The sequence below is a fragment of the Haematobia irritans genome, chromosome 4 (assembly GCF_050003625.1).
Source record: "Haematobia irritans isolate KBUSLIRL chromosome 4, ASM5000362v1, whole genome shotgun sequence".
NCBI classification, from domain to species: Eukaryota; Metazoa; Arthropoda; class Insecta; order Diptera; family Muscidae; genus Haematobia; species Haematobia irritans.
Genome location: NC_134400.1, coordinates 47,595,178 through 47,610,581, shown reverse-complemented (window position 1 = coordinate 47,610,581; position 15,404 = coordinate 47,595,178). Strand labels below are relative to the sequence as shown.

Below are 15,404 nucleotides of genomic sequence, written 5' to 3'. Positions count from 1 at the left end.
CTAATTTCTACGAAAATCACATCGTTCAAACAAATAAAAATGTCTTTGGCGCTATACTTTCTTCACAATTAGTTCATTTTAACTTAAAGAAGGGGTCACTTTTTTCTGGGTGTAGAAATAAAATTTTGAAAAAAAAATGTAAAAATGAAATAAATGTTGACAAGATTGTCTATAGAAATTTTCTATTGAAAAAAATTTTTATCAAAATTTAGACAAAATTTTCTATAGAAATTAAATTTTGACAAAATTTTCTATAGAAATTAAATTTTGACAAAATTTTCTATAGAAATAAAATTTTGACAAAATTTTCTATTAAAATAAAATTTTGACAACATTTTCTATTAAAATAACATTTTGGAAAAATTTTCTATAGAAACTAAATTATGACAAAATTTTCTCTAAAAATAAAATTTTGCCAAATTTTCTATAGAAGTAAAATTTTGACAAAATTTTCTATAGAAGTAAAATTTTGACAATATATTTTATAGAAATAAAATACAGAAAGAAAATTTTGACAAAATTTTCTATAGAAATAAAATTTTGACAAAATTTTCTATAGAAATAAAATTTTGGCAAAATTTTCTATAGAAATAAATTTTTGACAACATTTTCTTATTTCTATATTGACAGACATTTTTTTAAATTTGGCAGATTTTTGGTAAATTTTTCTTCAAAAACGATTTTTTTAAATGTAAAATTTGTATTAGTTCAGTGGCATACGACTGTAACGAAGGGACGCAAAAATTGGTACCATACATTTTGCTGCTCTCTGTATATAGTGCTATCTCTCGGTTTTACATCTTAAAGGCATAGAAGCCGGAATCAGAGAGATCCATAGTGGTTGGTATTTAAGATTAGAACTCGAATTTACGACCGCATATACCCAGAAGGAGGAACAAAATTTTTGACACAAATAAAAAAGTTTGGACACAATAGTTACGGCGCTTTTCATAAATTTGAGTTTATTTGATCTTAAAGAAAATACTTCAAAACAAAGGGGGATTTCGTCCATCTAAAATATCTTTCCAGAGAAAATAATTATATTTGTTTGAATATGTTTCAACATATGAATTAAAAATATTGTTGAATGTATGTTAGATATCCCCTTCTTATGCATTTCTTATGTATTTGAATTTAACGGTCACTTTTATACTGTATGAATTTACTTGATAGTTGTAAGATAGATGGCAACTTGAGGTCATTTCATGTTACTCGCTCGACTTGCGAGTTGAACTGTCAAGTCAAGGTGCATGACATGGTCTCTTTTCGCATCGAACCTTCGAGCCCTCAACAACTCTTACTCTAAGAATACCTCAATCAAATGTAAGTTACGAATGCAGAAAGAAATAAGTGAGCGTTATTATTTATCCCATCTAAACGAACATAAGTTCATTGATGGCCACTGCACTTTATAAGGTAATAAACTGAATAAGAGCTAACCACCATAAAGTAACCATAAGGTAACTATTTTCGTTATGATAATCAACAAATATATTATTGTTATTTTTCGGTGTAATTGAGTATAGTGTATATAGGGTATCATATAGTCGACTTGGCTTGATCATACCACTTTCTTAGTCTATTTTTTTATATCGTTAACAATGAGAGATTTTAATATTGTTGAGGAGAAAAAAACGCAAATGCAGCAAAATTATCATCATTATCACCATTAGTATTGAGCAATTTTGAGTAAATCTTGAAAAGACTTGTGGACAACGATTCAGTTGTAAAACGAAAATCCATCGGATTGAAACATAGCAAAAATCCGTATTTTTCAGTATTTCGGTAAAAGGTGGTTGTCGCAATTTTCAATTAATAGATTCTAGGGTTAGACGGTCATAGAAAAAAAGAATAAAAATAAAAGTGTGGGATTCCAAATTAAATAGAATTTGAATTAATAGATAAATTTAAAACGGAAACGGAAATCGAAACATTGTTCTATTTTTTTTTTGTTAAGTACACAGAAGATCATACAAAAAATATTAAAAAATGTATTTAAAAGTGATATTAGTTTGTATGTGCATATTGATCTTGACCAGCCCAATAACTGAAGGACGACGTGGTCGTGGCAGAGGTCGTACCAAATCAAGAGTACAAATTGGTCTACCCATTACAGGAAAATATCGTGATCCAGAATCAGATCAATATTATAACAATAACAATGTAATGATTTTTAATTATACTGAATTGGGAGAATTTCATGGCGATCTAAATTTCTTTTACAGGGAGCTAAAATTTTACAAGCTTCTCATTTCGATTATGAATACGTATTGGGTCATAAGATAGCCTTCTTGTGTGTGGCCAAAGGTAATCCCAGACCCCAAATAACCTGGTATAAAGACGGTACAGAGATTTTCCAACATCTCTATATGCATGTAAGTAATTCAAAATTGAAAATTTATTAATTTATGAAAAACTAAAAAACAAAAGCTAAAATTAATTATTTATATTAAAAATTAAAATAATTAAATATTAAAAAAAATTATACTTTTCCCCGAAATTTTAATGCTACGATTGCTTTCGTGAGAGTAACTAAATCTCAAGTTATTGCAATTATTGTTACGTTTGTCCCCAACGAATTTCTTTTTTGTCCCTTTTTTGTTTCAGAGAAAAATATTTTTTCATTTAAAAGAAATAACCATTTAGGATTTTCGTTGATGTGAAAATAGTCATTTTCGTTCTTTGAAACTAAAAAAAAGTGAACCCACCGTGGAAGAAAATGTAGGTTTATTTTAGAAAATTTTAACTAAAATAGTTTTCTAATTGAACATGTTATAAATAAGTTAATACTTTTTATGAAACTGAAGAAATTTTTTTAAAAATAATTATTTTTTTTCTGTTGTTTAAGAAAATTTCATATGTAGAAAGAAAAAATTGGATTTAAAAATTATTTAAAATGTCTTTAGCGCTGTACGAAGTTCAAGACTGGTACAATTTTAGTAAAATTTACTCATTTGATAGACTTATGAACTCAATTTAAGCAAACTTCTGCCATTTTAGGACAATATGAACTATTTTATTTTGTAGTAAATTTGTGCACTATATTTGTATACAACTTTTTTTCTTATTTTTAGTTCACGTCATTAAAGTTGTGCAAAATTTAACTAAAATCAACTAATCTTCATGAACTAAAACAAGGTTCAGTTGGCATTAGATGTAGTCAAACCAAGTTTCCCTTTGAGATCTGTGCTAATAGAAGAAATTTAAACAAACCAAATATCTTTTTAGGATATTCGATGAACTAAAAATATTATTTTTCTGTCTATGCACTACAAAAAAAGCTTACTTGGATCCAAAGATGCAGCTTCTTTAGGGAGCCATCTGCCTTTAAATCTAGGCTATATGAATTTAAAGATACAGATATCGATTATCGAAGTTTTATTTCCTTTTTGCAATACATTTACAAAGCTATAAATAAATGTCAGTATAGAAATCAAAATTATAACAGATTTTTCAAAGTAACAAATGCTTTCTTAATTTCAAAAATATCATAACACCAAAGACGCAAAATATTCAAAAAAAAGTATTAGCCTATATATGAAGCTTTCTTATCCTTAATTCAAAGATTAATTATTTCACTTAGTTTAAAAATTATTTCTTTAAATCAAAAACGTTTTTTTTCCTTTAAAAAATGTGCCTTACTTCAAAGACATACGACTTTAACGGAAGGACGCAAATTCCATACATTCGTACCATAAATTTAATGCAAATTTTGTTTAAAGCAAAAAATATGAACTTTCGTTTAATTAAAATGTTTTTATTTTAAAAAATCTGTCTTTAATATTGTGTAAATTGTGTGTCCTAAAATTTAGATTTCATAATCTTTCATATTAGGTTAGGTTAGGTTAAGGTTGGTTGTTCTAGTATTTACTAAAACTATTTAAGGGAAAATATTTTTTTTTAGATGTACAAGATGATGCATTTATTCTACCATACACTGAAAGAAGATATTTCAATGTTTTCTTTTGCCCGTGAAAAATATTATTTTAAAGCAAACCAAAAACTGATTACCCGAGTAAAAATTGAGAGATCTAATTTGATACAATTAGACATGAATAGATCCGAAAAATGGTAAGATCTAATCATATCTAAATACTATGGAGATAGATCTGATCAGATCTCAATATTGGCCTAGATCTAATGTTTGAGATATGATTATATCTATCCCTATATATAGTTGGATCTGATGTTAGATCTCGTCATATGTGAAATTATATATAATTATATCTAATTCTGTCTCATCATATCTAGGTAAATCTGCTTTGATCTAAAGTGGCCAATTTTGGGATCTAATCATATCTAATTAGATCCCCCAATTTTTACACGGTTAGAGACAATCGTTAAATCACTAGTCACAAAGTCTGATAAGCTTGCTTAGAAAGAAAATACTTTATAAGGGCAATTTCTGTTGTCTCAAATTTCGTTCCGGAGGAAAGTATTTTTTCTCTGTGTGTAGAAGAAATACTAGTCAAACGAATTTTCCCTTTTGTTGTTCAAAAATTTGTTTTCTCTAAGGGAAACTAATATTCGGTTAGAGTAAAAATATGACCATGATTACCATATCCATTACAATATTTCGAGAGAAATTTTCGGTTCGGATAAATAATATTCGGTTAGAGTAAAATGGTAATGATTACTATACCCAACATATAAATTTCAGGGAAAATTTTCATTTCAGAGATTTTTTTTAAATTCTATTCATTTCTGGAAATACATTAATTGTTGTATTAACTATTTATAATGTTTTTTATTTGCTCCAGGTCCACGAATGGCGTATAGGTGAAGATCGAGTTAAATCGAAAATCGAAATTGATCCTGCCACCCAAATGGATGCTGGTCTATACGAATGTACAGCCGATAATATGTATTCCATAGATCGCCGTAGTTTTAAAACAGATTTTTCAATTGCTTTCGATTAAACTTAAAAAACTCCTCCATGAAAAAAAAATCCAATCTATGTTCCTGTTGGTGGTATTGCTATATATGATCAAAACTATTATATGCTAACTAAAAAAACATTAATTTTTTATACGAAATCGAATCATTTATATCGCATCACTATAGAAAATAAGAATTATATAAAAATTAAAATCAAAGTCTTTAGATTGAAAACAAAGACCCTTTTTTCAAAAACTTTCAAAGACGTCTTAGCATATTATAGAATTAAGATATCGTTGTATGAAAGAGTTGTGCATGACAACGACCATAATGGTGTTAAGCTTTTTATTTGTCAAGTATTTTGCTTTATTTATCCAAAGTCTAAGTGATTTTTTTATACAATTGTGTAATAGGTTCTGTTCATATCTTAGACGGAACGAATAAAAATATATAATTGAGACTTTTCTATAAAACGGAAATATTATAAATTAAATAAATTAATGGAGGGTTCTTAAAATAAATCAAACATAACCCATCTCTATTATTTGGTAAAAGAAATGCACAAAAGAAAATGCCGCTACTCAAAGCTCATAGCATAGAGCACCTATGTCATTAGCGGTGGTGAAGGCGCACAGTGGGATGAGATAAGAAAAAAAAGTAAAGTCAGCCATTTATGAACAGGCAAAGTCTACTCTGAGGTGCTTATCAGTTCATAGGTGGGGACTATGTTACATAAAAAGGCAGATAAAATTCCTATATGAGTCAATTTACCTCTTGAAATGTAAAAATAATTGGCTCCAAATAATTGGGAGCCAAATTTAAAACGGATCAGATATACTAACACCAAGAGCACCTAAGCCATTAGCGGTGGTGAAGGCGCACAGTGGGGTGAGATAAGAAAAAAGTAAAGTCAGCCATTTATGAACAGGCAAAGTCTACTCTGAGGTGCTTATCAGTTCATAGGTGGGGGCTATGTTATATAAAAAGGAAGATAAAATTCCTATATGAGTCAATTCACCTCTTCAACGGTTTATATAGAGAAATGTAAAAATAATTGGATCCGTGCGGTAATTGGGGAGCCAAATTTAAAACGGATCAGATATACTAACACCAAGTACCACATTTCAACCGGATCGGATGAAATTTGCACTTGCAGAAAGCTACGGAAATGTGGGGATCGGTTTATACGGGGATACATATTATTATGGACCAATTTTTGCGTGGCCATACATTGACGTCACGTATCGAATTTCAACTGGATCGAATGAACGTCAGGTGCCAAATTTAAATCGGATGATATGAAATTTGCACTTCCAAGTGACTCCGCAAACTAAATCTGGGGATCGGTTTCGAAATGAAGCAATTTTTGCTTCTCCAGGAGGCTCAAAAAGTAAAATCTGAGGATCAGATAAAATTTGCTTCTCCAGGAGGCTCCAGAACTAACATCTGAGGATCGGTTTATATGGGGGCTATATTTAATTATGGACCGATATGAACCAACTTTTGCACGGTTGTTAGAGGCCATATGTTGACATCACGTACCAAATTTCAACCGGATCGTATGAAATTTGCTCTTCTTCTCCGCAATACAAATCTGGTGGTCTGTTTATATGGAGGCCATACTTTTAAGTGGTCCCATATGACCCATTTACTATACCATTCGACCTAACAACTACATGTGCCAAGTTTCAAGTTGATATATTGTTTCGTTCGGAAGTTAGCGTGATTTCAACAGACGGACGGAGGGACATCGCTAGATCGACTCAAAATTTCACCACGACCCAGAATATATACTTTATGGGGTCTGAGACCAAAATTTCGATACGTTATAACGGAATGACATCCAATGGTGGAGGGTATAAAAAAGTGATATATATGAATAAATTGTATTATTTTTCTAAATTGTATTACAGTTATTTATACCCTGCGCCACACTGTGGATATGTTTGCAACACCCAGAAGAAGACGAAATAGACACATGGTTTCTTTGGCAAAAATGCTCAGGGTGGGCTCCTGAGTCGATATAGCCATGTCCGTCTGTCCGTGAACACATTTATGTAATCAAAGTCCAGGTCGCAGGTTTAGTCCAATCGACTTCAAATTTGGCACAACTATGTGTTTTGGCTCAGAATATAACCCTATTGATTTTGGAAGAAATCGGTTCAGATTTAGATATAGCTCCCATATATATATTTCGCCCGATATGGACTTATATGGCCCCAGAAGCCAGAGTTTTACCATAATTTGCTTAACATTTTGCACAAGAAGAACAATTAGTACTATAGTCAAGTGTGCCAAATTTTATTGAAATCGGTTCATATTTAGATATAGCTCCCATATATACCTTTCGCCCGATTAGGACTAATACGGTCCCAGAAGCCAGAGATTTACCCCAATTTGGTTGAAACTTTGCACTAGGAGTACAATTAGTAGTGTAGTCATGTGTGCCAAATTTTATTGAAATCGGTTCAGTTTTAGATATAGCTCCCATATATATCGTTCGCCCGATTTACACTCATATGACCACAGTGGCCAATCTTTTACTCCGATTTAATTGAAATTTTGCACAGGGAGTAGAATTGGCATTGTAGCTATGCGTGCCAAATTTGGTTGAAATCGGTTCAGATTAAGATATAGCTCCCATATATAGCTTTCGCCCGGTTTACACTCATATGACCACAGAGGCCAATTTTTTGCTCCGATTTAGTTGACATTTTGCATAAGGAGTAAAATTAGCATTGTAGCTATGCGGGGCAAATTTGGTTGAAATCGGTTCAGATTTAGATATAGCTCCTATATATACGTTTTTCTGATTTCGACAAAAATGGTCAAAATACCAACATTTTCCTTGTAAAATCGCCACTGCTTAGTCGAAAAGTTGTAAAAATGATTTTCCTAAATTTCTAATACATATATATCGAGCGATAAATCATAAATAAAATTTTGCGAAGTTTCCTTAAAATTGCTTCAGATTTAAATGTTTCCCATATTTTTTTACTAACATAGTGTGCCACCCTAGTGCATTAGCCGACTTAAATTTTGAGTCTATAGATTTTGTAGAAGTCTACCAAATTCTGTCAAGATCGATTGATAATTAAATGTATGTGTTTGGGACAAACCTTTATATATAGCCCCCAACACATTTGACGGATGTGATATGGTATCGAAAATTTAGATCTACAAAGTGGTGCAGGGTATAATATAGTCGGCCCCGCCCGACTTTAGACTTTCCTTACTTGTCAATTTTAATTTGCCATTTTTTATTACTAATGACACTTATATGAAGAAGTGTACACGTGACATGAAATTGTCGTCACGCTCACGGTTTTATTCCCATTCACGATTTAATTGATTTTTACAATGACGATTGCGATTTTCATAAGCGTGGCTAATTAAATGTTACTAGCGCGTGACAGACTGCTTTCATTCGTGAGTGTGCATGGGTAATGTTCCAAAGGTCGTGCATCGCTAAAAAATTACGTGAGTGTGTAATTTTCTTTATTCATAAGAATGCGTGAGTAGCATATCTACGGAGTATTCGTGATCAAGAGTGGCTAAATTATTTCGTGCGTAAGTAGGATTTCTCCATAGTTAGAGCAAGAGTGCTTACCAGATGAGAGAACCGACCAGTTGTATTGAAAATCGGCAATGACAAACGGTCTAGGAGTAAATTTCACAAAGACGGATCCAGTTATGTACTAAAAGGGACACAAGTTCCCCAAAGTACAGCCAACATCTTAGGAGGTATTGACATTTCGTTTGGTGATTATGCAAAGTACTTTGGGGTTGTATTGAAAAATAATGTAAATTAAGAAAAGGAGAAGAACATCGTGCAAAAAGACAATTCCAAAAAAATAAGGAACTAACGCTCAAATTGTTCCGGTTGCTTGTATCCATTAATACACACTGGAAACAAAGGTGCAGCCGAACAGTGGACGACCCCACGCGAAAGTGCTCCAAATAAGGTGAGGACTATCCCATCTGCCAAAAAGGTGATGGCGACCATTTTCTGGTATTCACATGGTGTGTCAACATACTACTTGGAAAAATGTAGAATGGGCACAGAGCCAGAGAATGAAGCCGCCAATTTTAGCCGCCGCCAACCCTTTTTTTTGCCAGTCGACGCTCCGCCGAATATGTCGACGCATTTCCACTCAAATTTAGCCGCCAATTAATAAAAAATATTGATTGAAATCAGAAAACTAGTTTAATAATTGTTGTATTTTTATACCCTTCACCACTACTGTGGTACAGGGTATAAGATTGTGCATTTGTATGTAACGCCAATAAACAATTGTCATAGACCCATCTTTTAGTATACCGATCGGCTTAGAATTAAATTCTGAGTCGATTTAGCGATGTCCGTCTGTCTGTCTGTCTGTCCGTCTGTCTGTATATGTAATTTTGTGCACAAAGTACAGGTCGCAGTTTAAGTCCGATCGTCCTCAAATTTGACATAACGTCTTTCTTCGGGTAGAAGACAATCGCTATTGATTTTGGAAAAAATCGGTTCAGATTTTGATATAGCTGCCATATATAGTTATCACCGATTTGATCATAATTCACGTATTTATGAACCGACGTTCTTCAAATTTTGTACATCTGAATGTTTTGTCAGTCCCGTAAAAACTGCCAAATATCAGCTAAATCGGTTCAGATTTATATATAGCTCCCATATATATCTTTCGTCCGATTTGGACTTATATGGCCCCAAAAGCGAGAGTTTTGCCCTGATTTGCTTCAAATTTTGCACAACGAGTACGTTTAATAGTATCTTTAATTGTGCCAAATTTAGTTGAAATCAGTTCAGATTTAGATATAGCTCCCATATATATCTTTCGACCGATTTGGACTTGGACAAATGCCAGAGTTTTGCCCTGACTTGCTTCAAATTTTGCACAACAAGTACGTTTAATAGTATCGTTAAGTGTGCTTAATTTGGTTAAAATCGGTTCCGATTTAGATATAGCTCCCATATATATCTTTCGTCCGATTTGGATTTATATGGGCTCAAAAGCCAGAGTTTTGCCCTGAGTTGCTTGAAACTTTGCACAAGGAGTACGTTTTATAGTATCGTTAATTGTGCAAAATTTAGTTGAAGTCGGTTCAGATTTAGATATAGCTCCCATATATATCATTCGCCCGATTTGGACTAATATGCCCACAGAGGCAAAAGTGCTACTCTGATTTACGTGAAATTTTGCAGAGAGAGTAGAATTGAACTTGAAACTTTGCACAGGCAGTAGAACTAAGGTTCTGGTTGAAATCGGTTCAGATTTTGATATAGCTCCCATATATATCTTTCGCCCGATTTTCCGTCATATGACCACAGAGGTCAAAGTTGTTATCCGATTTACGATTTTGCACAGGGAGTAGATTCAACATAGTAACTATGCATGTGAAATTTGATTGCAATCGGTTCAGATTTCGATATAGATTCCATATATATGTTTTTCCTATTTAGGCAAAACTGGCCGAAATACCTACATTTTCCTTATCAAATCGCCACTGCTAAGTCGAAAACTTATCAAAATGACTCAAATTTTCCAATTACTCTATTACACATCTATCGACCGATAAATCATAAATACATTTTTGCGAAGTTGGCTCAAAATTGGTTCATATTTAAATGTTTCCTATATTTTTTTACTAACATTGTGTTCCACCTCAGCGTATTAGCCGACTTAAATGAAAAATCTATAAGTATTGAAGAACTCTGTACAGATCTGCTCAGATATACAGCATATATATGTGTATGGATTCATATAGCATCCAACACATTGGACGGATTTGATATGGTATCGAAAATGTGGACTTACAAAGTGGTGAAGGGTATAATATAGTCGGCCCCGCCCGACTTTAGACTTTCCTTACTTGTTTTGTTTTTGAACCTTCCACCCACAATCAATAATATTAAGTTGCTGTAATAATTTTGCAAAAATTTACCTCCGAAAATTTTAATGAAATGTAAATTGTAAGATTGGATGTAAAGCTAATATCATTACCATTCGAATAACTTCAAATTGATTTTATAATGGATTTGTCCGCCACCGAATATACAACTCTTATCGGCTTAGCAATCAAGCCGCCAAAGGCAAAAATGTAGTGTCAGCCGCCGCCGACAAAATTGAGTCGGATTCTTTCTCTGCACAGGGCTGCCGATTTATTGACCGAGTCGACGCTGAATTGAGCTACAATCTACTACTACTACTACCTCAGACTTTTTTGTTTTCAAGCGTTAAAATCACTCGGTGGGTCCCAATATCCCTCGAATGAGGTTCAGGTCCCCATAGAGTCCCAATGCAGGCCCCGTAAACTGACAAGCCAAAAAAAATGTGTTCTTTTGTTTTGTAAAAAATGTATTGTTACCAGAATCAAAAAAGCGGACAAGGAGATGTCCACCGTTGTCTTGTTGACTCTTGCAAAGGTCGACCTTTTTAAAATATGGAAAAGTCATCTGTGCGAGTTGTCGAAATATTCAATATTTGGAAAAGTCGCTTTTTTAAGGGATTACCAGAATTTAAAAGTGGATATTTTCAAAATTGGAAATAAAATTGGAAATGTCAACGTGATAAAAGTTTTGGAAAAGTCGATTTTCCACTATTACGATTATTGAACCTTGAAATCCCACGTAAAAAATTAATAAAGAACAGGGATTGCAACACCGAATTAATTCTCTTCGTTAACTATTCATGACAAATTCTTCATAAGAACAATGCAATTTTCATTGATTTCATTAAATTTTACGAATATATGAAATATTGTATTTACATTAGCATTATTTGTACTTTCAAAGAAACTTATCTTAGATTTCATGATTTTTGTAAAAATACTTACAAATCGCCATAAAAAATATAAAGAACAAACAAATTTCCTTAAAATAAGGTAACATTTCGTTCTTTGAATGTAATTTGTTTTGTTGTAAAACAATGACAAATTTCGTACTTTTAACGAAATTTTTCGGTCTTTTACGAAGAACTTAGATCACATTCTCATTTCAATTTAAATATAGTTAATTTAATATAGTTAATAAATATAGTGGACGCTTCGTGGTATATAAGAAACAACGATCTGCATAGGGATCTGAATATAAAAACAGTGAGAGAAGAAATCTATCATCGAGCAGAAGCGCATGAAATGAGACTGATAAGTCACAAAAATGAAGAGATACCACATCTATTACAACATATATCTAACCGAAGACTTCAGAGATATAAACCACTTGATTTGAAATTTCGATTCAATCAACAAGGCACAATATGATACTTTAACTCTTTAAATTGTCATATCAATATTAAAAAACTACTAGTTAGTCCCTTTGTAAATAGACTAATTGTAGTATTATAACTTAAACAATCTATTTTTAATGTTTAAGAATAAGACAAAAAAATCAATTTTAATGCTACTTTTAAAGTACATTTGTTGATTTTGGTCAATATTAAAAATTGATTAGTCGAATTTCTCCAACATAAAAAGTGGATTAGTCGGTATTGACGCAACATTGTCGATTTGATACGATTTTCAAAAAATCAAAGTAGACTAGTTCAATTTAAAGATTTCGAAATGTCGACTTCGATTACTTCACTAAAGTTAATTTTCGACTTTTGTATATACAATTTTTTTTTGCTATATAAACTCTTGGTTTAGTATATTAACAAACCCCGAATTGTGGTCTTGCTATTGCTATGTTAGTTACAAATATTTCACTTACATAATATCACCCTTGATGATATCCACATAGTCGGGAGAACGAGCGTAATAACCACCCTCGGATAAGGCACCCCAGAAATTACTCCAAAGTTCATTGTATTTCGTAACAACTGGAGCAATAAATTGCCTGAAAAAAAAAAATAAAATAAAAAACAACATCTACAAGAATTGAAAGAGATAAAAAGCTTACTTATTGTAAGTCAATAATTCTCGTAGAACTTCAGGATCATCGATATGTGTCTCAGCGTCGACAACAAAAAGATAATCAGCTTGTTTTTGTTTTGCTTGTTGTCTACAAATGAAACAAATTAATATATAGTATATCAACTTCAAGAGTTCCAACTTACGCAGCTAACTGGCGGGCTCGCTTTTCATCAAACTGATCGGTGGATAACACTATTTTCGCTGATATATATTCATTTTCATATTTCTTTAAATGTGACTTGGCCAAAGCATCCAGGTATTCCACTCCACTATAGATGAATAAATGCATTTTATTTTTGGGATAATTCAATTGGGCTGTATAATTCAGGAACATATCGAAAAATGGTACAGGTTGTATACCAATTAAGGCTAGAGAGATCACAGGTAAATTCGCTTCCTGTAAAACAAAGCAAAGATTAGATTCATAGAAATTATTACTAAATTACGGAAACTCACATCAAGTTCCAGACGATTCTCTTGGCAAATCAGACATTTCTCATTGAATGTATGAGCCAAATAATTGGCAAAGGCATTTAATTCTACTTTGCTGGGACCATTGCCATGTATAACACTTGGAGTACTTAGGAAATTTATATTTTTCAATGTACCCCTATTGGATTCCAAATCAACATCGAGTTTTACATCGTCTTTGGCACCATTCAAATTTTGGAATAACTTCGATTCTGTATCCAATTTAAGGCCAAGTTTTTCTCTTAATTCTGGATCTATAAATGATTTTGTATAATACAATTGATCATCATCCAAATCGCCAATGGGCTGTTCCAACAAAGCCCATACTTGTGGTGCATAACCAATGAAAGCTCCTGAGTTAAGATATTGTGAGGCTTTTGGTTCAACAGGAGGATATTTTGTGGCCAATTTTGTATCGGGCCAGCAAAACTTTTCGGCGGAGAATAAAACTTTAGCACCAGAATCTTTGAATTTTCTCACGATTTCCGACATGCGAGATGTAAAGACGACATCGTAACTGAAATGAATATACAAATTAAATAAATCAATATGTTAGCACTCATATATGTATTTATTGTGGTTTTTTCCCGGGAACGGGATCACGGGAATTCGCTATTTTTTCGCTCCCGATTTCCCGGGAATTCCTGGGATTTTTTCTTTATAACATTTTATATAAAATGGAGGGATTAATACTATAAAAACATTATTTTTAGTACCATTTGGTAAACGATAATTCTCATTACATTTCCAAAATCTACTCTAACAATTTTTAACCGTATTTTTCTTTTTAAATAAGGGATTTCAAATCCATTTTTAGTAGACTTTGAGTCTAATGTGAATTTGGCCTAAGTATAGAGGAATATACTAAATAATTTAATTTTTTTGGTATTTTTGTTTATATGTTCAATTACTTTGGAAATTGCATTCTCCTATTTGAATTAGGTTTCTCAAATTTCTTTGCCAGCTAGATCCATTCCGATAATTTTTCCGCGTTCTTTCTCTGAAAGATCACTTTCTCGAGGCATTTTTCACTAAAGATTAAAAATTTGCTCTAAATTGCATCTGAATACATAAAAAGAACATAAATGTAACTCACCCACAATCTATATTTATTATTCACAACGAAACCGTACTGTGCACTCTTCAGCGAAAAAAATGCAAATGATGTACAATGCACATATAACTATTTTCTATTGTACTTCTAACTTTCATTACAAATTTCAATAATAATATAATAATAATAATAATTGCTAATGATAATCATAGCATAGAGTCGCCTAAACATCGTTAAAAAGAAAAAAATTAAGTACCGTTATTTTCGTCCAAAAGAGAAATGAAACAATTTTTGCACATTGAGACCTGTATATAGTTGGACTTCGGCTTTTATCTTTAATAATTAAAATGTTAATTGGGATAATTAACAGAATCATGGATGAGTACGATCAGAATTTTAGAAATTATAATACAGCTGGAAATTTAGAAGGCAACAACCCTTGGATCAGACTCTGTTGTTAAAATTAAGTATAATTTCCTTGATAGGTTAGGTTAGGTTAAATTGGCAGCCCGATTAAGATTCAGGCTCACTTAGACTATTCAGTCCATAGTGATACCACGTTAACTAAAAGTACCTATTACATATGGGCACTTCTAGTTTTAACCGCTGAACCTTCTTGATTATTTTTCTTTGTTGAACCAACCAGATGGTTCCAAAAACATTAGCAGACTGCTTAAGTTAACGTTTTCCAGATCCGCCAGTAATCTGAAGCTATATGATCCTGAAAGTTGCTTGCACTTTACACAAAATGCAGGACACTCACACAAGAGGTGTTTAATTGATTCCTTTTCCTCCGCATCATGACAGCTCATACAATAGTCATTATACTTCGCGCCAATCGCCTATCAGGCAGCGACCCGTTATAGCAGATATCAGGAGTGATATCTGACGTCTCGAGAACACTAGCATATCTAGTGTGCGGTTTAAGTTTAAATGGGGCCATATTTGCTTGATGTCGTTACAGCCCTTGCAATTCTCCCATCGAACATTTGCCATCATAACAGCCTTCTCACGCAGCATGAGCTTGCAGGTAGCCAGGGGCATACCAACAGATTCTAGTTCCCCTGGAATATGTTAGGTACATCTG

General features: G+C 32.6%; 2 protein-coding genes and 1 long non-coding RNA gene across 3 annotated transcripts in view; 1 reads left to right on the top strand and 2 right to left on the bottom strand.

Moving 5' to 3' along the window:
- Window positions 1–15,404, bottom strand: part of LOC142236889 (uncharacterized) — a 319,247-nt gene that overhangs the window by 257,699 nt on the left and 46,144 nt on the right. The window lies entirely within an intron of this gene.
- Plod (procollagen lysyl hydroxylase) overlaps window positions 1–15,404 on the bottom strand; it is a 60,505-nt gene that overhangs the window by 27,361 nt on the left and 17,740 nt on the right. The window contains exons 4-7 of the mRNA XM_075308542.1: window positions 13,249–13,780; window positions 12,936–13,189; window positions 12,779–12,880; window positions 12,590–12,715 (exon numbers count right to left, since the gene is read on the bottom strand). Coding sequence (XP_075164657.1) covers window positions 12,590–12,715; window positions 12,779–12,880; window positions 12,936–13,189; window positions 13,249–13,780 — 1,014 coding nt within the window. The remainder of the gene's footprint in view (window positions 1–12,589; window positions 12,716–12,778; window positions 12,881–12,935; window positions 13,190–13,248; window positions 13,781–15,404) is intronic.
- Window positions 1,723–5,409, top strand: nkt (noktochor). The gene is made up of 3 exons (XM_075308544.1): window positions 1,723–2,163; window positions 2,226–2,375; window positions 4,761–5,409. Exons 1-3 carry the CDS (start codon window positions 1,990–1,992, stop codon window positions 4,917–4,919), a joined length of 483 nt encoding a protein of 160 aa, XP_075164659.1. The 5' UTR covers window positions 1,723–1,989; the 3' UTR covers window positions 4,920–5,409.

Excerpts from the sequence above, each read along its gene's own strand:
- nkt (XM_075308544.1), top strand. The coding sequence starts at position 1,990 with ATGTATTTAAAAGTGATATTAGTTTGTATGTGCATATTGATCTTGACC. Across the intron at positions 2,164-2,225 it reads AATATTATAACAATAACAAT|GGAGCTAAAATTTTACAAGC; the intron begins GTAATGATTTTT and ends TTTCTTTTACAG. Across the intron at positions 2,376-4,760 it reads TCCAACATCTCTATATGCAT|GTCCACGAATGGCGTATAGG; the intron begins GTAAGTAATTCA and ends TATTTGCTCCAG.